The sequence below is a fragment of the Prionailurus bengalensis genome, chromosome A1 (assembly GCF_016509475.1).
Source record: "Prionailurus bengalensis isolate Pbe53 chromosome A1, Fcat_Pben_1.1_paternal_pri, whole genome shotgun sequence".
NCBI lineage: Eukaryota > Metazoa > Chordata > Mammalia > Carnivora > Felidae > Prionailurus > Prionailurus bengalensis.
In genome coordinates, this window is record NC_057343.1 from 25,670,193 (window position 1) to 25,696,051 (window position 25,859).

The 25,859-nt window shown below is 38.7% G+C and overlaps 1 protein-coding gene across 1 annotated transcript in view; it reads right to left on the reverse strand.

Annotated features, from left to right (window-relative positions):
- Positions 1–25,859, reverse strand: part of GTF2F2 (general transcription factor IIF subunit 2) — a 154,029-nt gene that overhangs the window by 27,639 nt on the left and 100,531 nt on the right. Inside the window, exon 6 of the mRNA XM_043579108.1 lies at positions 293–392. Coding sequence (XP_043435043.1) covers positions 293–392 — 100 coding nt within the window. The remainder of the gene's footprint in view (positions 1–292; positions 393–25,859) is intronic.

Here is a 25,859-nt window from a genome sequence, read left to right on the forward strand (position 1 = left end):
AAGTACACTGTAATTTAAAACATTGGAAACACTGAAAAATGAAGTGTTTTATTTCTTTGAAAAATTTATCAAGAGTATTTTGAACAGTGGTTGCCTTCTTCTCATTGTTTAACTTAGGATACACAGTGAACATCTTCTCCATGTTTGCCAAACTGTCATATTCTTTCCTCAGTCTAGATAACTCAAGCACCTAATAGCAGGTACATGACTGCTAATGTCCTTTTAAAACCTAAGAGTCTACAAAACTTAAGAACAAAGATATAACAGAATGAAGATAGACATGAACACTTACATTGTATTGATGATTAGCAACAGGCTTATAATTAGTTGTCACCACTTTGTCCAGTTGCTGTGATAGCCTTACAGGTTTGGAAGATTCTTCTATTTGCAATCTGAAAAAAAGAAGGCATTGTCAACAAACTTATTTATTAGAGGGAAACCTGAAGAGTTATTTCTACAATTCTTCTTACTCAAGAATACTTAATATATTAAAAAGTAACCTCAGAAGATGTACTAAGTCTTAATATAATACTTCAAAAACACACTGAATGTGTATGACAATAATGCAGAAACCTGAACATAGGCTAAACATATAAACCATCTCATAATTCTACAATTTGCTTCTAATTTTACACTGTATAGTCAAGTCTTAACTACTAAAACCAAAGAAACTAACCAGCTTTAAATTTCTGGGGAAAAAAATCTACCTGTAAAAACGAACTATCTTAATTATATGGCATTAAACTAATCAAGTGATTAATTCAAAATTCTATTCACTCGATAAAAGATAAAGATAAACAGAAAGATAATATGTTGACACTAAGGTCTAATGATTGCTTTATTAGACAGCAAGATATAGAACATTTCCGCCATCAAAGAAACTTCTCTTTGACAACACTGGTATAGAATGCAGACCTCCATCTAAATTAAAATATAACTCAAAATACCACTTTTGGGAAAAGCTATAAACATGACTTTAAATACTCTTGTTTAATAGAGCAGGAACTAAAAATAATTTTCATTTAAGATATCTTTAAAAACACAACTCACAGTATAAAAAGTACCTATTTTTATAAAATTCTTATTATTTTATTTCTTGCAGTTATCTATTTGCTTCTGCCTGTTTTAGGTATATAACACCTAATTACTCAGAGGAATTTAGATATATACCAGTTGCTTTTTTAAGTGGAAAAGTTATAAATATTACAGGTTTTGATTTTACCGTGATTCCTGAATTCGATATAGTAATTCCTGTGTTCAAACACACATATTTAAATTCTACCAGTTATTTATAAATCCCAGCATGGAGCATAGAGCCCAATGTGGAGCTTGAACTCATGACACTGGGATCAAGACCTGAGTTGAGGGGTACGTGGGTGGCTCAGTCAGTTGAGCATCTGACTCATGATTTTGGCTCAGGTCATGATTCCAGGGTCATGGGATCAAGCCCTGCCTGTGTCAGGCTCCGCACTGGGCACGGAATCTGCTTAAGATTCCTCTCCCTCTGCCCTTCTCCCCAACTTGCATGCTCTAAAATAAAAAACAAAAAAAGACCTGAGCTGAGATCAAAAGTCAGATGCTTAACCCACTGAGCCACTCAAGCACCCCAAAATGATTATTTTATGAAGCGTAAGAAAAGTACTCTACAAATATCTTTAGAAACTTACTGTATATGTACCATAAATCATACATACAATGTTACTTTGCTTTTCATGAGCCAAATATACTTTCTATGAACCAGGAAGAAAGTACTAGCTAGAAGTCTAGAAGGGGGGTGTCCACCCAAAGATGGACTTGGACTTCTATTCCTTCAGTAGCCTCTCAACTGCTCTTGGACAAAGCACCAGCTCCTTCATAGGAGTTCATGTCCCTCTGGGATCTAGTCCCTGCTTATCTCTCCAGCTTTATCCACATTCTCTCACATCTGCATCTGACAGCATGCAGCTGTGCCATGACCAGATTTTAGTAGAAGCCTCTGGCTGGCAATCACTCAGCAAGTGTTTACTGGGTGCCTATCTCTGCCAGGCGCCGGGTTAGAGGTTGGGAATGCTGCAGTAAAGACCAGACTTACTACAGTGGAAGACCAGCATTAAACAAATGCTTACCTATAACTCATTAACTGCAGTACTAAAATGGAGCAGGGGACTGGTATTATGACAGCTGATTGCATGATGCTATGAAGTAAATATTAACCCCAGTGTGTGCACTTGAGGGTAAACTAGAGCAGGACTGCTCATGCTTTTCAGAGGTGAGGCAAGGGGCACTTGAGTGGCTCAGTCGGTTGAGCATCCAACTTCGGCTCAGGTCATGATTTCATGGCTCTTGAGTTCAAGTCCCATGTCAGGCTCTGTGCTGACAGCTCAGAGCCTAGAGCCCGGAGCCTGCTTTGGTTTCTGTGTCTCGCTCTCTCTCTGCCCTTCCCCTGTTCACACTCAGTCTCTCTCTCCTTCAAAAATAAACCTTAAAAAAAAAAAAAAAAAAAGAGGTGAGGCAAAAAGACTGGGTGGAAATGACTCCTCCGAGCACAGAAGAAGTCTCGAAGTGACTAAGAGAAAAAAATGATTGAAGACAGGTGTAGGGATGTTTACAAAGGGTTAGAACTAGGCATGTACTACCCCTTGGGGGGGGGGGGGGGGAATCAAGTAGCAGCCTGTTTCTGAAAACCTTTGTGTTCTAATCCTAGCCCTATCCTTACCGGAATCAGTTCTCAGGGGTTTGGCCTCTGTTAAATGGTAATCTATCTGTTATGCTGCCACTAAATTGTCTTCCCTGTTTCAATCATTGCTCTCCATAATTTGATCTTATGAGACATTCAAGGAGGGAGGCATGTACTAGCTCCTTCCTCCCACATTAAATGATTGTTCCCATTACTTCACAATTTGAAAATTCCTTGGGGTTTCAGTTTGTTTAGGTAAGTGTGTCTTTATAAGTGGTAACTTATTCCTGTCATACTCTTACACTTGAATTTATTTGCAGGCACTGCATTCTGATTCAGGTTCAGGTGGCATACTTTCCTTTCAATTCTAGTGCAACAGCTCTAAAAGCCAATGCTGTCATCCACAGAGGGTCATGCCGTTTTTATCCTCAAAGTATTTCATCTCTTAAATATAGAAAGGAAAACAGTGAATTAACTTTTTAAAAATAAAGAACTCATATAAAAACTTAACCTTCCTATTATGTACTTAAAATGTCAACTTCAAGGGTTTTAATTAAAAGGGGGTATCTTATGATTTAAGACTCAAAACGTTAATCTAGGCACTGAAAATATAACATATTTTTAAAGAACTAAGTCTTAAAATACTTTAATAAACCCGAATAGTTTAAAATAGGTTGGCAGGTTCTTTACCTAACATAAATAAATTCATCTAACATTATCTCATGAAGTGTTGAAACAATTTGCAACTCCATTTCACCACTGAACAATGCACTTAATTAAACATCAGGGACCTCAACATGCCTTCAAAGTCTTGGTTTATCTGGGTTTGCACAAAATAACATAATGTGGAAATATTTGGTTTGCAAGGCTGAACAGCAAAGTACACACAGAGGTTGTGGGCTGGACTGAGAGCAAAGTAAGAGCTTCAAAGTCCTAGAGACTTAAAAAAAATGGGTGTTAACTTTTTTCAGGAAAATTTTAAATATGGTGTTATTTTAAAGAAACTGTAACAGAAAAAGCATATCCTGTGATCATTCAGATGCAGGCAGGCCTTGTTTTACTTTTGTTTTATAAACCATTAAAAAAATACTTATTAGTGCTAATTACTATCACCACTTCAGGACAATTTTGAATACAGTACTTCCATTCTTAGAAAGCTCAATTACTAGTCTTTCTGGAATTATTAAAGAGCCAGTTTTATCTCTTACTTCTCCCCATCAAATTAAAAGGTCAAAGGCCACATGACCTAAGAGCTGAAATACTAACAAAACAGTAGTAACTATAACAAGTAATAATAAACACCTAAAAGGTGCTTACTACGCACTGGAAACAGTGTTAAAAGCTTTATCTACATCACCTCCATCTCACTGTTTCTTCATAGTATGCAAAAATAGAACTGGAACTCAGATCCTTTTTTTTCTTTTACTCCAGGTTTCAAGCAGTTAATTTATAGTCCCTCACAGTATACAGTCCCTTCTATACAGTCTCCCAAAAGGCCAGATAGCAGAATAAAATCTCTAATCAAAATTTTGTTGAGTTTAGTTCAAAATAAGTAATTCTCCTTGACACTCATCAACCTGCCTGCAACAAGCCCAATCTCTCTCTCTCTCTCTCTCTCTCTCTCTCTCTCTCTCACACACACACACACACACACACACACACACGCGCGCGCGCGCGCACGCGCACATGCTCCTTTTCAACACTGAAAAAAAAAGACTCCTATTAAGTTAATGTCACAAGTCATTAGGCTACAATCATGGTCCATAATCAATCACTCTTATCAAAATCACTTAAAGATCTCCTTCATTATACTTTATATAGATTTATGTACTATGCTGGGGATCGATTTTCACATTATTTAGTGTATTTCTGAAATATAAAATCCATGTTAAAAAAATAAGAATAGTAGCATAAGCATCTCCAAAATAATTTAAAAGATGAACACTGGCAGATTGGGGAAGAGAAGTCTATAAATTTTAGTCAACAGATCCTCTATTCACTTTCCTTGGGAAGTACAGTGCTTCCCTTATTAAAGTAACAATAAATATTTGTTAAGCAAATGAAGAAATGACGCCATTATTGGACAGTTAGATCATGCAGGGCAAGAACCACATTAAGAAATCCCACATTAATGCTTGATTTGATACATGCAGACTATTTTCATGACTAACTGGAAAACCCTAAGTAACACCACCTTGGCTAATCTGGTTATCAACTGTAGAATTAAACAACTACAAAAAAAACAAAAAAAACAAAACAAACACTGAACAAGTGTTTCCACCAGCAGCTGCCAATGTAGGAGTCATTTGTGTTACAGCTGTATTTGATTGCAACTTATGCTATTCTTAAAATGACAGGTTTCATAAAAGGAGGTGTATTTTCTAAGATTTTTATTTCATTTTTAAAAGGAGAAAGTAAGGGGTGCCGGGGTGGTTCAGTCGGTCGAGCATCCAACTTTGGCTCAGGTCATGATCTCGCAGTCTGTGAGTTCGAGCCCCACATTGGACTCTGCTGTTGGCTCAGAGCCTGGAGCCTGCTTTGGATTCTGTGTCTCCCTCTCTCTCTGTCCCTTCCCAGCTCACACACTCTCTCTCTCAAAAATAAAGATTAAATTCTTTTTTAAATAAAATAAAATAAAAGGAGAAAGTAAGCAGTGAAAGAGGTAAACAGTGCCTCTAAGGGGGAGAAGGAGGCTGACATTTGCAGGGTGAGAGAAAGAAAGATCTCAAGGCAAGGAGAAGCAGGAATAGCAGTGGAGCACCAGAAGCGTCTATGAGCGAGAGCACATACATTTGGCCCAAAGTCAGATAACCAAAGGGAAGTTTCAGAAGAAAGCCCAGCTTGGGAACAGGCAAACAGAAGGCTGGGAGAAAGGCCAGGTGAGGTAATAACCAGGTGCACACTGAGCTGATTTACTAATATGAAAGGTTCTGGTGACATTTAACACAGTCCACTTATAGGAAGTTTTAAATATTCTGAGAATAGGAGAGGGAGAGCTTCTTGGAGGACCAGAGTAATGGAGTTATATCGTTACCTGGCAGGGCTGTTCAAAGGATTAAAGAGAGTAAATATGAAATTAAATAATTTAAGTGTCCCTTACAAATATTTACTATTCGTAAGCTTTATGAAAACACAAACCTTCCTTGTGTTCCTAGGGCCTAGAATAGGCCTGCAGGATAATTGTGTTGAATAATAAGTGAGAAGATAAAAGATGAGAATAAAAGTTTTAGGCTGCATTCAATCAGGAATGGTAATCTGGTTGTCAAATCATGAGATTTGCAGGAATATATCTAACATTTAGATCTGACATTTAAGAGAATAGGCTTAATAGGTTTAATTTTCACTCTGTAGGAAACAGACACTCCATATCTACTTACACTGTCTAATATAGTAGCCACTAGCAAAATACAATTATTTAAATTAATTTAAATTAAAACTTAGCTCCCCAGGCACACCAACCACATTTTAAGCACTCAATAGGTACATGTGGCTGTTGGCCTACATAGTGGACAACACAGAGATAGAACACTTCTATCACGGCAGAAAGTTCAACTGGAGAATCACAAAGTCAAATCTCTACAGGAGCTTGTTCAGTGGAGAAGGAAGCACCAGTGAGAGCTAGGGGCTGTGGTGAACTGGAAATAGAGCACATGCTCCATCCTCAGTGGGCAGTAAGTCCTTAGCACTTACTTGTTAGTCTGTAGGAATACAAGCAGAGTATTACCAGATCTTCCAATTACTCAAGAAAACGCAGTCAGATTTTTAAGTGAAAGCATTTATTAAACAGTGCCAACTAATTCAATTTTTATAAAGGGCAAACCCTTCCCCTCCCCAAACGAAAACAAAACTCTCAATACCAAAAAACACATATACTAGCTCTACCAGGCCACTAGTTAGCAGCCCTCAAACATCTATATCTCAGGGGTTTTGTTTGCTTTTTGGAAGCAAAGCAGCAGCAAAGAATTAAGAATTCTTTACTAGAAGCCAGAAAGTCATGACACAAGTAATAACCACTTGCATAAAGACACCAGTTTTGTTGAAGGACCAGCCATTCCCTCCACCTCCAATCCCACGCCCCTATCCTAAGGAGAATCCGTGAGCTGGCTGAGATGCTCTCCTAGATTGTTGCTAAGGGAGTGCATTCCAGCCAGTAAGCAGACTAACAATCGAAAAATATCTCCTAAACAATACAGAAATTAGACAGTTTTCGGCTCTTTATAAAACTAGCAATTTCATATGATTCAACCTAACCGCTCCTGCTAAATGACAGGCTTAACACTGAGTTGAATTCTTTTACACGAGAAAAGAATTCAAATCGCTAATTAAGTCCCAGCATAATGGTGACTTACCCATGATCATACAGTTTGTCAGAAGCAGGGCGGGGGGTAGGGGGGAATGTATGATACCTTGTCCAGGGCTCTTCACCTGTATCACAATTACATCTTAAATATAATGAAACAACCCAGATGTCTTTTCGAGTTGATAAGCATATACTGTCCCAATTTAAACTGTTTATAGCTATTTGAGAAAATATCCTATGTCCCAAAATATGTCCATTACATTAGCTAGCAAGGTACTCAGAAGGGGCCTACACTCCTCAAGGAATGATGACTCACACCTGGACTTTGTTTTCTCCTAGATTCTGGTTAGAAACAACAGTCACTGACAAGCTTTTGGTATGTGTTGAGTAAGGTAAAATAAACGACTGTTAGTGTAATGAAGACATTTTGTAAGTGTCTTGTTCTTGTTTTCTAAGTTACTGCCTAATTTCTATTTTTCACTGAAACACTACAAGACTGTCAATCTATTATCAAATTTTCACTGCTCCAGGAAGAGTGTGTCACCAGCATTTCAGAGGGTATCTATCGCTGCTAAACAGTACAAAGTCTCCACTCGACAGTCCAAAATATAAATATCTTGCCTCCTGCCAAAACATTTCCACTATCTTACATAGTTTATCCTTTCATATTCTTTCCTTATGTAATATATTTATTATCTTAAACTTGAAGGCAAGTTCATCCAGGGGATACCTTTAACTTAAGCAGTAGCATTACTTCTAAGTCACCAGAGCTCTGGTTGAATGCAAGTACAAAAGACACCCAAACTGTTGTAGGAAGGGGGCCAGGAAGACAGCGCACACAACAACAACAACAACAACAACAACAACAACAACAACAACAACTTCTTATGAGTCTAGAAAACAATAGGATGTCTAAGGTTTGCATTGCTTGAAGATTTTGTTCAAATAATTATAAATTATGGTCACTTGCAACTTATCCATTATAATTTTTTTTTCCTTTTGTCTAAGTTAGGCATGCTTTTTTAATACCATCTCATGAAAGTAAATTTCTTTTCACCATGGAAAGTTTGGATTTCAATTTAAGCATGTGATGGGGAAGCAGGAAGCAGGCAGAAAGGAAAGAGGGGACAGAAGGGAGGATAGCTTTTATTGGGAGAAATCCTCTGCTACTTACACTTTTTTTTTTTTTAATGATTATTTATTTTTGAGAGAAAGACACACACACAGAGTGCGAGTGGGGGAGGGGCTGAGAGACAGAGACACAGAACCCAAAGCAGGCTCCAGGCTCCATGCTCTCAGCACAGAGCCCGATGCAGGGCCTGAACCCACGAGCCACAAGATCATGACCCGAGCCAAAGTCAGCGCTTAACTGACTGAGCCACCCAGGTGCCCCTGCTTATACTTTTCCTTTTAATCATATACTCTAGTCACTATTTTAGTACAGGCAAAAAGTAGAAATATATGAGGGGAAAAGAAAAGGTTACCTAAGCAGGGACCATTTATTACTTCTCAATACAAGATCAAAAACTAGCTACTCTTCCTATGGTAGAAGTGAAATTATCCTAAACTTCAATGGATGGTGAGTGACAAAAATAATTCTACTTCATTCTTCAAGAACTTTTCATTTTAGGGGCGCCTGGGTGGCTCAGTCGGTTGAGTGACCGACTTCAGCTCAGGTCATGATCTCACGGTTTGTGAGTTCGAGCCCCACGTTGGACTCTATGCTGCCTGCTCTGGATTCTTGTCTCCCTCTCTCTCTGCCCCTCCCCTGCTCATGCTCTGTCTCTATCTCAGAAATAAATAAACATTAAAAAAAAAATTTTTTTTTTTTTAAAAAGAACTTTTCATTTTAGGGGTGTTTGGGTGGCTCAGTTGGTTAAGCATCCAACTCTTGATCTTGGCTCAGGTCGTATCTCATGGTTTGTGGGATGGAGCCCTACATTGGGCTCTGTGCTGATAGCACGCAGCCAGCTTGCAATTTTCTCTCTCCCCCTCTCTCTGCATCTCTCTCTTTCTCTCTCTCAAAATAAATAAACATTAAAAAAACCCAAAACTTTTCATTGTATTTCCCTTCTTCCAACTCCAGTGAAAGTAAAAAGCCTAAATAATTTGGTACAGTTCCCAGGGGTGTGGTCAAAAGCTTATCTATCAAAAGGTCCACTAATATTTATAACTCAATATTCAAAAGAGCAACAAAGAACTATCTTTTGTATTCAGATTCATACAAATATCTTGCATTAAAAAAAAATTTGAGAATAAAATCAAATCTTTGGCATTTGCAAGACCTTGAACAATGCTTAGCCTAAAAAGAATGTACCATACCATGCATGATATGGTAAGATCTGAAACCAGACTCTGATTTTAGGTTCTAGTCCTACCACCAGGTCTGACCTAGGACAAGTTAGTCAACCTCTTTGACACCTTTGTGACTTTGTGGGGAAAAACTGAGGATTGTAACAACAGAAATAAGGGAGATAATCTTTACAAAACACTCCGAATAGCCATTCCACAGTATGCATTCAGTACATGGTAGCTATTATTGTAATTACTGTTATTACTCAAGTAACTACACTGAACAGAAATGTATGGGAGTTATTTGAAGACAACTTTTAATAATTATCTGATTTACCAATTTGAATTTAAAGCCAAGACTTAGGGAATCTGTGTTTATCCTTTATTTATTCTAATAGGAGACATTTGGCTACATCAGATTAAAAGCACTTTCTTTGATCTCCTCTGATGTTTTCAAGGATAAGAAAATTTCGGGGCGCCTGGGTGGCTCAGTCGGTTAAGCAGCCGACTTCGGCTCAGGTCATGATCTCACAGTCCGTGAGTTCGAGCCCCACGTCAGGCTCTGTGCTGACAGCTCAGAGCCCGGAGCCTATTTCAGATTCTGTGTCTCCCACTCTCTGACCCTCCCCTGCTCATGCTCTGTCTCTCTCTGTCTCAAAAATAAATAAACATTAAAAAAAATTAAAAAAAAAAAAGGATAAGAAAATTTCTTCCTAAATGCCATTCGGCTGCAGGTAACATATGTAATGCTCACAGAAGTGCTAATTAAAAAAACTAATTAGGAGTGCTTGGGTGGCTCTTGGCTTCAGCTCAGGTCATGATCTCATGCTTCCTGAGTTTGAGCCCTGCATCTGGCTCTGAGCTGATAGCACAGAGCCTGCTTGGGATTCTTTCTCTCTTTCTCTCTCTCTCAAAAGAAATAAACGTTTGAAAAATAAAAATAAAAAAATAAAAAACTAATTATAACCTAACCACAGCATCAAAAGACATAAAAATATTGTAGCTTACAGTTTTGGGTAACTATGCATCTGTTTTTTAAAATTCACTGAATTAGGGGCGCCTGGGTGGTTCAGTTGGCTAAGTGTCCGACTTCAGCTCAGGTCATGATCTCACAGTCCGTGAGTTCAAGCCCTCAGTCGGGCTCTGTGCTGACAGCTCAGAGCCTGGAGCCTGCTTCAGATTCTATGTCTCCCTCTCTCTCTCTGCCCCGCCCCTGCTCATGCTTTGTCTCTCTCTCTCAAAAATAAATAAAAACATTAAAAAAAAAAAACTATTAAGATTCACTGAATTATTAGATGTAGTCAAATATTTTTGGATTTCATCTTTAGGGCACTCAAATCAATGTCTCATATATGACTTCCAACCAGTAGTGACTAGAACACGTATCTAAGTTGAACAAAAGTAGAAAACTACATTTGAGCAGAACATCGCTTTAAGTTATACGGAAAATTCATAACCATTCTTAAACTAAGTCTCAAAAATTATCTTTCCCTGTCTTCCTCATCATATTAAAATATGGTTCAAGGAGGTTTTATAATTTTCTTCCCAGAGGACAGGGCCATCTTTAGAAAAACTGCAAGGTGGGTACAAATGCATGGAGTAACTGTTTTATTCCTCACCTTCCCTTCATTGTGTCTATTTTACTTTGGCTAGTGTCCCTGTTTTTCCTCCTTGACCTTTTTAGTTGTTTTTCTATCTTCTATCTAGAGATTATTATTTCAAATACATTATTTTACCCCAATGACCAAATAGGCAAATGCTTCAGGAAATATTAAGCAATAACACTTAGGCCCTTTCTACCCTGTAACCCCTAAGGATTCATTTAGATTTTCATATCTGAAAGAATGCTGTGCCCAACACTTACCTATAACGACCCTCATACACTTCTGTGCATGCAGTGGGTTAATTTAGCATTTAGCAATCTTCCTGACACCACCATTTTACTCATGCAACTTGGGTTTCACCATCTATTTCTTCTCCCAGATTACTTAGGAAAACAGAACATGAGTTTTGCCTAAGTACTAGTTCTAGAGAGTCCTGCTGCTTAAAGGCTCCCCCTACCAGCTAAGTAACGGACTTCAGCCTTCTGCTTCCCTGCAGATTCCCCACGTACAGAGTTGAATGACTCAGAGGAATGACTGGATGAGAGAGCTGTAGGCCAAGCAGTCACCATGGCAGTTCAGTGTGATATACTAGGGAACTGCCAAGCCCTTGAATATTCTCGAATCACATCATAAACGTCTTTTTTTTTTTTTTTAAACATTCATTTTTGAGAGACAGAGTCACAGCGTGAGCGGGGGAGAGGCAGAGGAAGAGAGGGAGACACAGAATCCAAGCAGGCTCCAGACTCTGAGCTGTCAGCAGAGAGCCTGATGCGGGCCTTGAACTCACAAACCGTGAGACCATGACCTGAGCTGAAGTCGGATACTTAACTGACTGAGCCACCCAGGCGCTCCACATCACACACATCTTGATTGAAAATATTAAAAAAAATTTTTTTTCAACGTTTATTTATTTTTGGGACAGAGAGAGACAGAGGATGAACGGGGGAGGGGCAGAGAGAGAGGGAGACACAGAATCGGAAACAGGCTCCAGGCTGTGAGCCAACAGCCCAGAGCCTGATGCGGGGCTCGAACTCCCAGACTGCGAGATCGTGACCTGGCTGAAGTCGGACGCTTAACCAACTGCGCCACCCAGGCGCCCCTTTGATTGAAAATATTTAAAAAGAAAGTATTTAATAGGATGCAAAAGTTCTCTTTTCACTAAAGACTGAAATGTATTTATTAATTTAAGGCCACAGTGTGATTTTAAGACCTTCAAGTCTCACATAGGTTTTACTTTTGTGGATAAAATTCTTTAAAAACTAAAAGAAAGGGGCACCTGGGTGGCTCAGATGGTTAAGCCTCCAACTCTTGATTTCAGCTCAGGTCATGATCTCATGGTTTAGGAGACTGAGCCCTGCGTTAGGTTCTGTGCAGACAGCATGAAGCCTGCTTCAGCTTCTCTCCCCGCCAACCTCTGCCCATACCCACACTCACGCACATGTGTGTGCTCTCTCTTTTAAAATGAATAAGCTTTTTTTTTTTTTTTAAACATTTATTTATTTTTGGGACAGAGAGAGACAGAGCATGAACGGGGGAGGGGCAGAGAGAGAGGGAGACACAGAATCGGAAACAGGCTCCAGGCTCCGAGCCATCAGCCCAGAGCCTGACGCGGGGCTCGAACTCACGGACCGCGAGATCGTGACCTGGCTGAAGTCGGACGCTTAACCGACTGCGCCACCCAGGCGCCCCTAAAATGAATAAGCTTTAAAAAAAAAAAAAAAAGGCAGTAGTTACAGAGGCCTGTATATAAAAAAAAAAAAAGACAAAAAAAAAACTAAAAGAAAAATTGTTAGAAATTGCCATTAATATAATAAAAGCAACTCCATTTCATAACAGAAAAACTAATAACGCTTTTATGTTCACCATTTTGATAAAGTGCTGGGAATAATTATTACACTAAGATTTTCTCTTTTCACAACTTTATCTGTTCATGTTGCCAGTCCTCTCAAGTAGACATTCAACTCCATCTACTATTTTGAAAGCTCCCCAAACTGCTTATCCACTGACTGATAAATAGGATTTGGGTTTGGTATTATTTGGTGGGGAATTCTACAATAGACAGAAAGTTCCCTATCCATAATACAAATTTTCTTTTACATAAAACCGATGGACAGATTTACTAAGAACCGAGTCTATCATTTTATGAGTATAACACAAATTTTTTCTTGCTATTAATAGAGGGAGGAAAGCATTATAGAAATGTTTTAATCTGGTTTTTCTAAATACATAAAATACCACCCGGTTCAATTTATACCTAGGATTTTTATAACTGGTCTCAGTACAAAGACAACACACTTGCATACAGGAAAAGGGTTTCTAAACAACATGGGAGTGAAAACAGTCCTGATGCTTTATGGATTTAGACTCTGTGTGTTATTTTATTTGCACTGTTAGCTCTACTTGAAAGCAGCTTCATCTTATAGTCACCTATTTAATAGCCTATAATTCCCACAAAATATTAGGGATATCAGGATATTCTTCATGTAGCTCTGGTTAGTCACAGAACGACTGCTATTATGGGCCCAAAACAAATATATAAAAACGTTTTCTGCATCATCAACGTGCAGAGATAATACAAATTACTACACAGGCCATGATGCTTATTTGAGAGTGATGCACAAAATCCACTTCTTTTGATATGATAAGCTGGGCAATTTATTTTTGTAAATGTCACTTTGGTAGACCTCTTTGGTGAGGGGGAATATCAGTAAAAGGATGATGAGGATGAATACCAGTAAGAAATCATAAACTCCTATCTATTATTATTTTTTCCTTTGTGGTAATGGTTCTATACAAGCTGTTTTCCCCAGTTCCCTCTAGTGTTGCTATCTGAAAGCCAGCTGTGTCCATGGAACAGTCCAAGGTAACACACTCAAATGGCAACCAATCCTATGACTTTGGTTTCCTAGCACTGTGTTAGGCAGGAACAAATGAAAAAATATGTAGGTATGTACATATATGTACATACATATTTGGATGAACACATTTTAAAACACACCCATGTTATATTCCTCCCAGCTCAATATTTAGAGCCAAGAAAGAAATTAATAGGATCTGAGCTTGCTGTATTTTTATACAGATCAAAATGAGACTATAGATGACTAAAGGGAAGTGGGCGTCTGTGGGTTTAATTCATACACGAAGTAGGGGTTAAAGTATGGAGTATGTTTGATAAAAGCAATTTAGATGTGAAATGAACTTGGTAGTTTAAGTGAGCCTTTACATCTTTTATAACAGATGGTACAGCAACAATCTTTACATCATTTAAGATTAAATCAGATTCTTGAAACTATGAACTCTATCACCACGAACAAGCTACACTATTTTCTCCAAATAACGTATATTAGATAATGTGTATTTTCTGTAAGGTGCAAGTTAATACTACGTGATTTCTGAAGGAAACACTTTTTTTTTTTTTAACATTTATTTATTTTTGTGACGGAGAGAGACAGAGCATGAATGGGGGGGGGGGGGGGGGCAGAGAGAGAGGGAGACACAGAATCGGAAACAGGCTCCAGGCTCTGAGCCATCAGCCCAGAGCCTGACGCGGGGCTCGAACTCACGGACCGCGAGATCGTGACCTGGCTGAAGTCAGACACTTAACCAACTGAGCCACCCAGGCACCCCTGAAGGAAACACATTTTAAAAATGAAAATAAATTTATGTAACTGTTACTTTAAGTAGTGACTAAAGGAACTTAAAGTGGATGTGTAGAAGGGGAAATGAATGAAGTAATGTAGTTCAAAGAGGCTGACCTAACAGAAATCAGACAATAAAAGATGGGAAAAAATGACTGGGACAAGAAGTCCTTTCCAGTTTTCATATTTGTTATACTATAAATTTAAGGCTTATAACCAGAATTATTTAAAATAGTTTAAAGCTAAGCACCCAAGATTATCAAGTAGCCCCAACTGCTAACCTTCACATCAATTCCTTTGACTCCTAAAAATATTTAGGTTAGGGATTAAATAAGCTGCTTATGGTGATAGAAGCAATGTTTCTCTAGCCAGTCACTGTGATATATACTGCAAGTATGAATCATTCTTCCAAATTAAAATTTCTATGATCCTATGACTACGTGATGAGTGCCAACAGAATACACCAGTGGGATCAAACAACTTCTATTCAGCAAATTTAAAAATTCCATTCTGCAAAATTTCAGTTGCCTCTAAGTAGAAATCAGCATTATTAGCTGCGTATCACGTCAAGCTGTAGGAAACTACCCAGGCATACACTAACCAAAACACTGTTGCTATGGTGACTAAGCAAATATAGCAAATGGCTACTTCATTAGCGACTCCATGAAACTATAAATGCTGGAATAATAGATGGGAAATGTCTGACTGTATGTGGCCACCAACGTGTGCTGAGACTCAGAATTTTTGAAAAGATAAAGTAAATTTCAATACGCTATTTTAGCAACTTTCAAAAAATTAAGAAGAGAGATTCTGGTGCTAATTAAAACCAAATCAAGCTGGGGCGGGGGGGGGGGGGGGGCGGATTACAGAAGGAGTGGTAAGGCTCAAGGGAGAGTGCTCCATTTAGGACCAGCTGCTGTGATGCGGATATTGATATTAGAGACTGCGAGTCATTTAGACTGTCCTTTAGGACAGCAAAGCGAGAAAGAAGGACTCCCTATTGATTCACTCTAGGAGACTTTCCACTGTGAGTGGGGTTGCAGGCCATATGGTCTCACTTTCTCTCCATCAAGAGGATGAATAGAGGGGTTGAAAGAATTCTGCACATGCTTCAACTTGGAAGAATTCAAACTACTCTTACTCCAACCTCATGAAAACAAAGGCTATAAACTAAAAAAACCCCAAATGCTTTTTCCTCCCCTCATAAATTTACACCTCCACTAAGAACGTTTAGTTAACACTAACTATATACGGACTAACCAAATATATGCTTATATTTTAGTATCTACTGAATGTTATTAGTTATGTTGATATCATCTTGTTATAAAAATGTCAGTTATGCTACATAATCACATTAGTTATATAAATGATGCTAGTTACACTGTGACCTTTTTTGAAAATTTGTATTTATTTATCTTGAGAGAGAGCATGTGTGCATGCTCCACATTATGATCTTCTGATGACACATTACCACAAAAATAAAGTCCTAGTTGGTTGAGTGTCCGACTCTTGATTTCAGCTCAGGTCATGATCTCATGAGATCAACCCTCGTGTCAGGCTCTGTGTTAATGGCACAGAGCCTGCCTGAGACTCTCTCCGTTTCTCTCTGCCCCACTCCTGTTCTCTCTCAAAACAAATAAACAAACATTAAAAAAAAAGTCCTAGTTCAAAGTAAGGTATTACAATTGTAAGACATTTAGCTAATTATGTATAGCACATTGTTATGAACAATTATAGCAGCTTAAGACGGACAAGTACATTGGCAATACTGGCTCAAGTTAGTTTAGTTTTTTGCTTTTGTTTTTTTTTGTTTTTAAGCAAAATTACCATTACGAGTAAAAAAGCAATATACAAAACTGTCTTCTATTAAATATTAAATGCGATGCTTGTTTCTGTCTTGCTTCGATCAGTATAAACATCAGTGTGTAAAAGCTGTACTTACTAAGCACCTCAACTTGTCTTCCCAAATTTCTATTAGGATCTTCTAATCCTCGGGACTTGGGCACACTACACAATAGACTCTTCTCTTCTATCTGAAAGGCTTTCTCATCAGCACTGCTTAAGACATACAAATGCATATTAGAATTACCTCTCCTACCATACTCAAGCACCCAACCACACACACATTGCCATTATTAAACTTTTACTACAATTTATTAATGTATCTATCTTACCTTCCTTGTCAAAATGTACAGTTCAAAACAGTACTTAATTACGTGTTCTATTCCTATTTTTTTTAAATGTTTTCTCTATTTTTGAGAGAGTGAGTGAGCACAAGCGGGGAAAGGGCAGAGAGAGGGAGACAGAGGATCCGAAGCAGGCTCTGTGCTGATAGCAGAGAGTCTGATGTGGGGCTCAAACTTGTGAACATGACCTGAGTCGAAGTCAAGAGCTAGATACTTAACTGACTGAGAGCTACCCAGATGCCCTGTTCTATTTCTAAAACAAAGAGATGACCAAAAAAAATTCCATACATCACTATGTTTGCTCTTCTGACCAGGTTCCTTTCTGCCAACAGCTCTCAAAACATCTCACCTTCAACATTTTGATGTTTACACATAAATCTTTTTCTCACCCCATCTTCATTCTTCTTCACACTGTATTATAAACAGTACCTCCAGCTTCTTCTAAATATTGTATGTTGACACTATCTTCTCACCAGCCACCTTCCAACCCCAACAAAAGCCACTATTTCAAAGGGATATCACATCTCTACCATCTCTCAACAGACTGTCAGAGGCAAGTCACGCTGTATTCCACAAGTGCCTGTTCTTAATTAACAGAGAAGACAAACATACAAAGAGGTAAATAACAGTGCACAGGAAAAGCTGCAATGGAGAGATGAGTAAAGTACATGGGGAAGATGGGGCAATTGCCTGGAGGGGTAGAGGAAGGCTTTTCTGGGGAGGTGAAGGCCTAGTTAGGAGTTTGTTGTACAAAGTGGGACAGAAAGAAGGTGGCAAATTCCAAGAATGGAGGGGGTGGGGGAGGGAGAAAGAGGAAATAATGGAGGGAGAAGAAGGAGGGAAGGCAGAAAGGGGAAAGAAGGGAGGGAGGGAGGGGAAAAGTGGTGAAAAATAAGTGTTTAAAGGTTGTTAGGTCAGGCTACAGAAGCTCTTCTAACCAAACTTAGCTGTTAGTCATTTGTTGAAACAGGGAACTACAGGAAAGGGCTCACTTTATTTATTTTTATTATTATTATTTTTTAACATTTACTTATTTTTGAGAGACAGAGACAAAGCATGAGCGGAGGAGGGGCAGAAAGAGAATCCAAAGGAGGTTCCAGGATCCAAGCTGTCAGCACAGAGCCTGACGTGGGGCTCGAACTTACAAACCGCGAGATCATGCCCTGAGCCGAAGTTGGACGCTTAACTGACTGAGTCACCCAGGCGCCCCAGGAAAGGGCTCACTTTAAAATGAAAATTAACTTGGGGCACCTGGGTGGCTGAGTCGGTTGAGCGTCTGACTTTAGCTCAGGTCACGATCTTGTGGTTCATGAGTTTGAGCCCCGCGTTGAGCTCTGTGCTGACAGTTCGGAGCCTGGAGCCTGATTCAGATTCTGTGTCTCCCCCTCTCTTTCTGCCCCTCCCCTGCTTGTGCTCCGTGTCTCTCTGCCTCTCAAAAATAAACAAACAGTAAAAAAAAAGAAAAGAAAAGAAAAGAAAGAAAAATAATTGCTTATAAAAATAAATAAACACATCTTCTTCATTAAAAAATAAAACAAAATAAAATGAAAATTAACTCTGACCACAATAAGGAGAATGAATCAGGATAAGGAGACAGAGATGTCGGGGAGAACAATAAACAAGGGATGAAGAGAAGCTACACATACGAGTGAGTGGACTGAGTGGACGGGCAGAATGGTATGTGAATTCAGTAGGTACACATTTGATGCTGAATTCCAGAGAGTTCTGGAGACCTAATACAAGCCAGGAGAAACCAACATGAAAAAGCTACAAGCTGCTGGAGTGGGCAAGACAAATACCCAAACAAAAGAGCTTCTTGAACTTCCAAGGATTCCTCACTATTCCTGGAGTTTATCACCTTCTTTTCAACCCTTCACTCTCAGTTTGCCTGGCAAACTCCTCCCTGGGCTATCCTCTCCCAAGCAGAGCAACCCCTTAGTACTGAAATGAGTGGTCGCTCCATTTCCCTCATCCTTTACTCCCCACTCTCTGGCAACTCTCACTAGACTCCAGTACTCCCACAGCTAGCTAAAGCCAGTGCTGCAAGCGTCGTGGTGTTCAAGAAGGAAAACGACCCAATGGTACTCAATTACAGTCCATCTAATACATTCAGAGTGTCTATGTATGACCTGTCAGGGACTATGTTAACTAATGATCTAGTCTACTAGCAGAAACTATTAAAGAAATCTTCAATGAAAGCAAACAAAGGCAAGACTATCACACAGGAAACCTAACTCAAGCAAAAGTTTTATGTATATGCAGAGAGAGTTTATTTTTTGAGAGAGCGCACGCGCGAGAGAGAGCATGAGTGGGGGAAGGGCAGAGAGAGAGAGAGAGAGAGAGAGAGAGAGAGAGAGAGAGAGAGAGACAGGATCGGAAGCAGGTTCCATGTTAACCGCAGAGAGCCCAAGGTGGGGCTCGAATCCATGAACTGAGAGATCATGACCTGAGCTGAAGTCAGACACTTAAAAGACTGAGCCACCCAGGCTCCCTGATTATCTGTTTTTTAAAAACAGTTTTACCGGGGTATAACTGATATAAAAGAAGCTGATCTTTATCATGTACAGTTTGATCAGTTTTTTGTTTGTTTGAGAGAGAGAGAGAGAGTGTGAGCAGGGGGAAAGGGACAGATGGGGGAGAGGGGGAGAGAGAGAGAGAGAGAGAGAGAGAGAGAGAGACAGAGAGACAGAGAGAGAGAGAGACAGAGAGAGACAGAGAGAGAGAGAGAGAGAATCCCAGCACAAAGCCCAACGTGGGGTTTGATCTCACAACTGTGAGATCATGTACTGAGCCGAAAAGAGTTGGTCACTTAAACAACTGAGTCATCTAGCCACCCCTAGATGTTAAGTTTTCACAAATGCATATGCCTATACAACTGTGTGATACTTGTTTTTAAAAACTGCTCAGCATGGTGTGCTTGAGTGGCTCAGTCGGTTAAATGTCTGATTTTGGCTCAGGTCATGATCTCATGGCTCATTGAGTTCAAGCCCTTCAGTGGGCTCTCTGCTCTCAGCACAGAGCCCATTTTGGCTCCTCTGTCACCCCTCCTTCCCCTGCCCCCTGCTTGTGCACTCTCTTGCTCTCTCTCAAAAATAAACATTTAAAAAAGAAAGAAAGGAAAACTGCCCAACCTTACAACCTGGGTTCTTCAATGCTCAATTTTGTTTTTTCCATGAAAGAATCAACAAACTGAAACTGGATATATTTTTTTAAAAGTTATTGTCTGTCTCTGATCAATAATCTCAGGAACTTAAAGACACATAAGTTTTATTTTACATTTTTAATAGAATAACAACTATGGATAAGTCCATTTGTAGAATACACTTCTAAATTTCATATGCTAATTACTTTTTTAAATGTCAGTATACATTTGCAAACAATATAATTATATACTTTAAAAAAAAAGGAAAAACTCAACAATGACAGACTAGAAACAGTGCAAGCTACAAAAGTAGCTTTCCTATATTGTAGCTATGTAACATTTTTTATAAGATTTCTATTTTAAGTAAGCCCTACTCCCAACGCAGGGCTCAAACTCACGACCCTGAGATCAGATCAAGAGTCTCATGCTCCACCGAATGAGCCAGCCAGGCGCCCCAGACACATAACATTTTTTAAAGAAGCAGCATTTACCATAGCAACAAAAATATAAATACACAGGGCAACCCTCACCAAAAATGTTCAAACTTCTATGAAGAAAACTAAAAATTATTACTGAAAGATATAAAAGAAGGTTTGAATGAATGGAGAAGATAACTGTGTTTCTGAACAGGAAGATTAACTATGCTAAGAAGCTGATTCTTCCCAAATAACAGGTTTAAAATAAAAAACTCTTTACTGGAATTTTTTGAGCTTGGGAAAAAAGTTCTAAAATTAACAAGAAAGAACACATGAGTTAAGAATTCAGAAAAATTTCTTAAAGAACAACAATGCAGCTCGTGATATTCTAGGCATTAACTTATATTACTAAGCCACAATAATTAAAATGGCACCTTTCTGATATAAAACTAGAACAATGAAGTAGAAACAGACTCTGTGATGTGTAGAAATGAAGTTTATGATAAAGTGGTTTCACAAACTTCTGAAGAAGGGAAGAGTTACTCAAATGAAGCGCTTTAGCAGAGGAAAAGCTCCACCCTCTAGTATATAATAACCGGGAAAGCTGTCAAAAAGAGATTTCTATAGTGAAATAGTAACCAAGAGTATACTTTTAGACCTAAGGTAACAGCATAACTTCTCAAATTTATTTTGGATTAGGTAATGCAGTCACATGGTATAAAAACTGTTAAGGTGCAAAAGCATACATGATTAAAAGTAAGTCTCCTCCAGACATCTAGATCTTTCTCTCTGGAGGCAACCTCTGACAATGATTTCGTGTGCATTCGATGACATTTCATTTTTAAAGAAGTTGTTGAGAGGAAATGTTTTGCCTTTGCTCTAGCTGTCAAATAACCGCCGTCTTAGAGACAGCTTGCCATAGGGCAATGTTATTCTTATGGAAAAGAGCAATTTGTTGGTGGGTTATTTAAGAGATAATAAATTACAATGCTTATTAATCACAGTTTCCAGTCCTTTCATCTCAACATAAAGGTAATAAGTAGAAACAGAATCCAATGATTTAAAAACTACTTTTGAGACAGTTTACAGATGAAATAGCAATCAGGTTAAATATACTGTTATATATACTGTTATACTGTTTTTATCCATGTTATTTGAAAACGTTCTTATCTGCCAAACTAGAATTTCTCAGAATGTGTTCTGAGGACCATTACATCAGAATCATCAGGTTGCCTGTTAGTGCTTATTTCTAATCCTAACTCAAAACTTACAAAGTCAAAAACTCTGGGGCTAGGCCCAACATTTTTAATGAAGTTCTCAGGTGATCTACATATATGTTAAAATTTAAGAAAGACTAGGTACTGGGGTGCCTGGTGGCTCAGTAGGTTGAGTGAATAACTCTTGATTTTGGCTCAGGTCATGATCCCAGGATCATGGGATCAAGCCCTGGCATCGGGCTCAGCACTGAGTGCAGAACCTGCTTGGGATTCTCTCTCTCTCCCTCTGCCCCTCTCCCCTACTCACCCTCTCGCTCGCTCTCTCTCTCTTTTAAAATAAAAATAGGGTGCCTGCGTGGCTCAGTCAGTTAAGCGTCCAACTTCGGCTCGGGTCATGATCTTGTGGTTTGTGGGTTCAAGCCCTGTGTTGGGGTCTCTGCTGTTAGCACAGGGCCTGCTGTGGACCCTCTCTCCACCCCCCCCCCACCCCTCCTTTGCTCGCATGTGCGCGTGCTCTCTCTCTCAAAAATAATAAGTACACATTAAAAAATAAAATAATAACAATAATAAAAACACTGGGTACTATTTAAAGCCATAATCACAGAAACCCTGTCTTTCTTTTTTATTTTTTAATTTTTTTTTTAATCTTTATTTATTTTTGAGAGACAGAGTGTGAGCAGGGGAGAAGCAGAGAGAGAGGGAGACACAGAATGTGAAGCAGGCTCCAGGCTCCGAGCTGTCGACAAAGAGCCAGACACGGGCTCGAACCCACGAACTGTGAGATCATGACCTGAGCCAAAGTTGGGACGCTCAACCGACAGAGCCACCCAGGCACCCCAAAACCCTGTCCTTCTTATTCATTGTAGGCACAGTGCCTAGCACAATGCCTGACAAAGAAAGTATCCCAGAATATATGGTGAAGATTTAATCAGTGTACGTTGGGACTGACTGCAGAATACCTCACTCTGTTATTAACACTCAACTGATTTTGAAACTGTATGCTTCATCGGATGACAGAAATTTGAATAAAGAGCAGAGAAACAAGCTTTGGCAATCAACAGCTTAAATAGAGTTCATTTAGTTGCATGACTCAGTTTCATAGCAAAGCACTCGGAAAGATGTCAGGGAATTTAATTAGCAATACTTTATTATATATCTGAGTTTGAAATCGATGTTACAAGTGTATCATGTTAACAAGGACCGAGTGACCCAAAGGAAAGATTACAAAATGAGATATTCCACATATTTTCTAAGTAGTGACATCTGCCCTAAGCAGAACTAGGAAAGAAGCAAAAAAGAACATCTCAGCAACCAAAACAGATGTCACAAGGCCAAGCATGACAGCTTTGGGCACTTGACTCACAGGCAAGCCCATTAGACCTTCACTCAGAGTCTATTCAGTCTACTTTTGCACATATTATTCATTTTAATAGAATTTTAAAACCGGTTTCCTAGCTCACAGGAAATTAAAAACACTAAATCAGAATGAAGAGAGGGGCTGCAAGAGATAGTAACACCATCAACACGACAAAATGAAAGCTGTTAACAGGGGAGTGAAGAACTATATAAAATAACCAAAAGAACCCAAAAAGCCTAATACTCTGTGGCCCTCTTATGAAAGGGTAAATAACCCTAATCTTTCACGGGATCTGAAGGCATCTCCTATAGTATAACTCAAAAACACGTGTTCAAAAGAAAAATTAAGTTAGAGAGAAGGCTAAATTACGATCCCAATAAACTCTGTATACCAGGTATGGATGCAGGCATAATAGGTAACATTTCAGAAAGATTTTCATTCATTACAGTTAATTAAAAATTGTTTAAAGCTACAAACTTTAAAAAAGAATTGAGTAACAGCTTTTTGGAAAACTGAACTATTAGAAAAAACTCATTCCTCTAGAGTTCCAGGAAGGAAAAAGACACTAATGTACCAAACCAATAAGAGGTAATTTTCAGAACAATATGTTCTTGAAAAAAGTAATTTCAGTTACCTTTGTTGATGTGGTTAGCAATATTCTTATTTTCTGTATTCTAATGGTGACTGAGTGACAGTGTATATATAGCACATACACTGCCACTCAGTCACCATTAGAATCCACCTGGGGATTATTTCTGGAAAAGTCATGGTGCTGTATTCTATAAATTATGTTCATCTTGAAAGATAATTTTTTATGATTTTAAAAGGGATATCTAGGGGTGCCTGGGTGGCTCAGTCGGTTGAGTGACCGACTTCGGCTCAGGTCACGATCTCACGGTTTGTGAGTTCGAGCCCCGCGTCGAGCTCTGTGCTGACAGCTCAGAGCTGGAGCCTGCTTCTGATTCTGTGTCTCCCTCTCTCTCTGCCCCTGCTCCATTCATGCTCTGTCTCTCTCTGTCTCAGAAATAAACATTAAAAAAAAAAAAAAAGGGTATCTACAGTATATATTAGAAAAAACAAAACTGAGGGCTGATGGGGGGTGGGAGGGAGTGGAGGGTGGGTGATGGGTATTGAAGAGGGCATGTTTTGGGATGAGCACTGGGTGTTGTATGGAAACCAATTTGACAATAAATTTCATATATTTAAAAATAAATAAATAAATCTGCAAAAAAAAAAAAAAGAAAAAACAGCAGTACTGAAAGTCACTAAAGATAACACAAATAGAAGTATAAACTCCTAGTAATTTAATGAGCTGCAATAAAACGCCATATGGCATTCAATGTAATTATATAATAAGCATTGCAAATTCTGTGAACAATAGCATTTGGCCATCACCACACCCACCCTCTCCAAAACTGGTGTGTGTACCAGACAGTACTGGTAAACAACAGATTTGTAAAGTAATTTTAAATATTTCACATTCATGTTAGCCTCATAAAGTGTATATGTGTGTGAGTGATACTCCCATAACAAGTGCGTTATTTTGAGTTGTGCATTAAAGTTTTAAAAGCTAGCAGATCGCATATAGTTTATGAAGCCGACTTAGTATTTTTCAAAACTACACAGAATGCTGCATATCAAAGAACATATTATCTACAGTGAGCAACTAACTCAAGGGCAGGAAAAACATCTTATTCATCCTTTGTTCCTGAGTGTGGGGTACATAATAGGTACTCCCAGTCTACTGAATGAATAGGTTTACATACATTCGTGAAGCTTGGGTTGTGAGCCTTTGGTATTATGGTGTAAAATACTGATGGGGGTGGGGGAACTCTGCTCACTCCATAGTATTAACTTCAGTTTCTTTCTTTCCTTCTCTTTCTCTCTTTTTCCTTCTTTCCTTTTCTTTCTTTCTCCTTCCTTTCCTTTTCTCTTTTTTTCTTTCTTTCTTTCTTTCTTTCTTTCTTTCTTTCTTCCTTCCTTCCTTCCTTCCTTCCTTCCTTCCTTCCTTCCTTCCTTCCTTTTCTATTTATTTATTTTACATCCAAGTTTGTTAGCATATAGTGCAATAATGATTTCTGGAATAGAATCCAGTGATTCATCCCCTACATATAACACCCAGTGCTCATCTCAACAAGTGTTCTCCTTAATGCTCCTTGCCCATTTAGCCATCCTCCCACCCACAACACCTCCAGCAACCCTCAGTTTGTTCTCAAAAAGAGGCTCTTATATTTTGTCCCCCTCCCTGTTTTTATATTATTTTTGCTTCCCTTCCTTATGTTCATCTGTTTTGTATCTTAAATTCCACATGAGTGGAGTCATATCATATTTGTCTCTAACTCTGCTTAGCATAATACACTCTAGATCTATCCACGTTGTTGGAAATGGCAAGATTTCATTCTTTTTGATTGTTGAGTAATACTCCATTGTATGTATGTGTGTGTGTATATACATACATATATATGTATACATATACATACATATATATGTATACATATACATACATATATATATATACACATATACATATATATATATATGTATATACACACACACAACCCACATCTTTATCCATTCATCTGTCAACGGACATTTAGGCTCTTTCCATACTTGGGCTATTGCCAATAGTGCTGATATAAACAATGGGGTGCAAAACAGCACACCTGTAACCTTTGATTAAATACCTAGTAGTGCAATTGCTGGGTTGTAGGGTAGTTCTATTTTTATTTTTTGAGGACCCTCCATACTGTTTTCCAGAGTAGCTGCACCAATTTGCATTCCCACCAGCAATGCAAAAGGGTTCTTCTTTCTCTGCATCCTCGCCCACATCTGTTGTTGCCTGAGTTGTTAATGTTAGCCATTCTGACAGGTGTGAGGTGGTATCACATTGTGATTTTGATTTGTATTTCCCTGGTGAGGAGCGATGTTGAGCATCTTTTCATGTGTCTGTTAGCCATCTGGATGTCTTCTTTGGAAAAAAGTCTATTCGTGTCTTTTGCCCATTTCTTCACTGGATTGTTTGTTTTTTGGGTGTTGAGTTTGAAAGTTCTT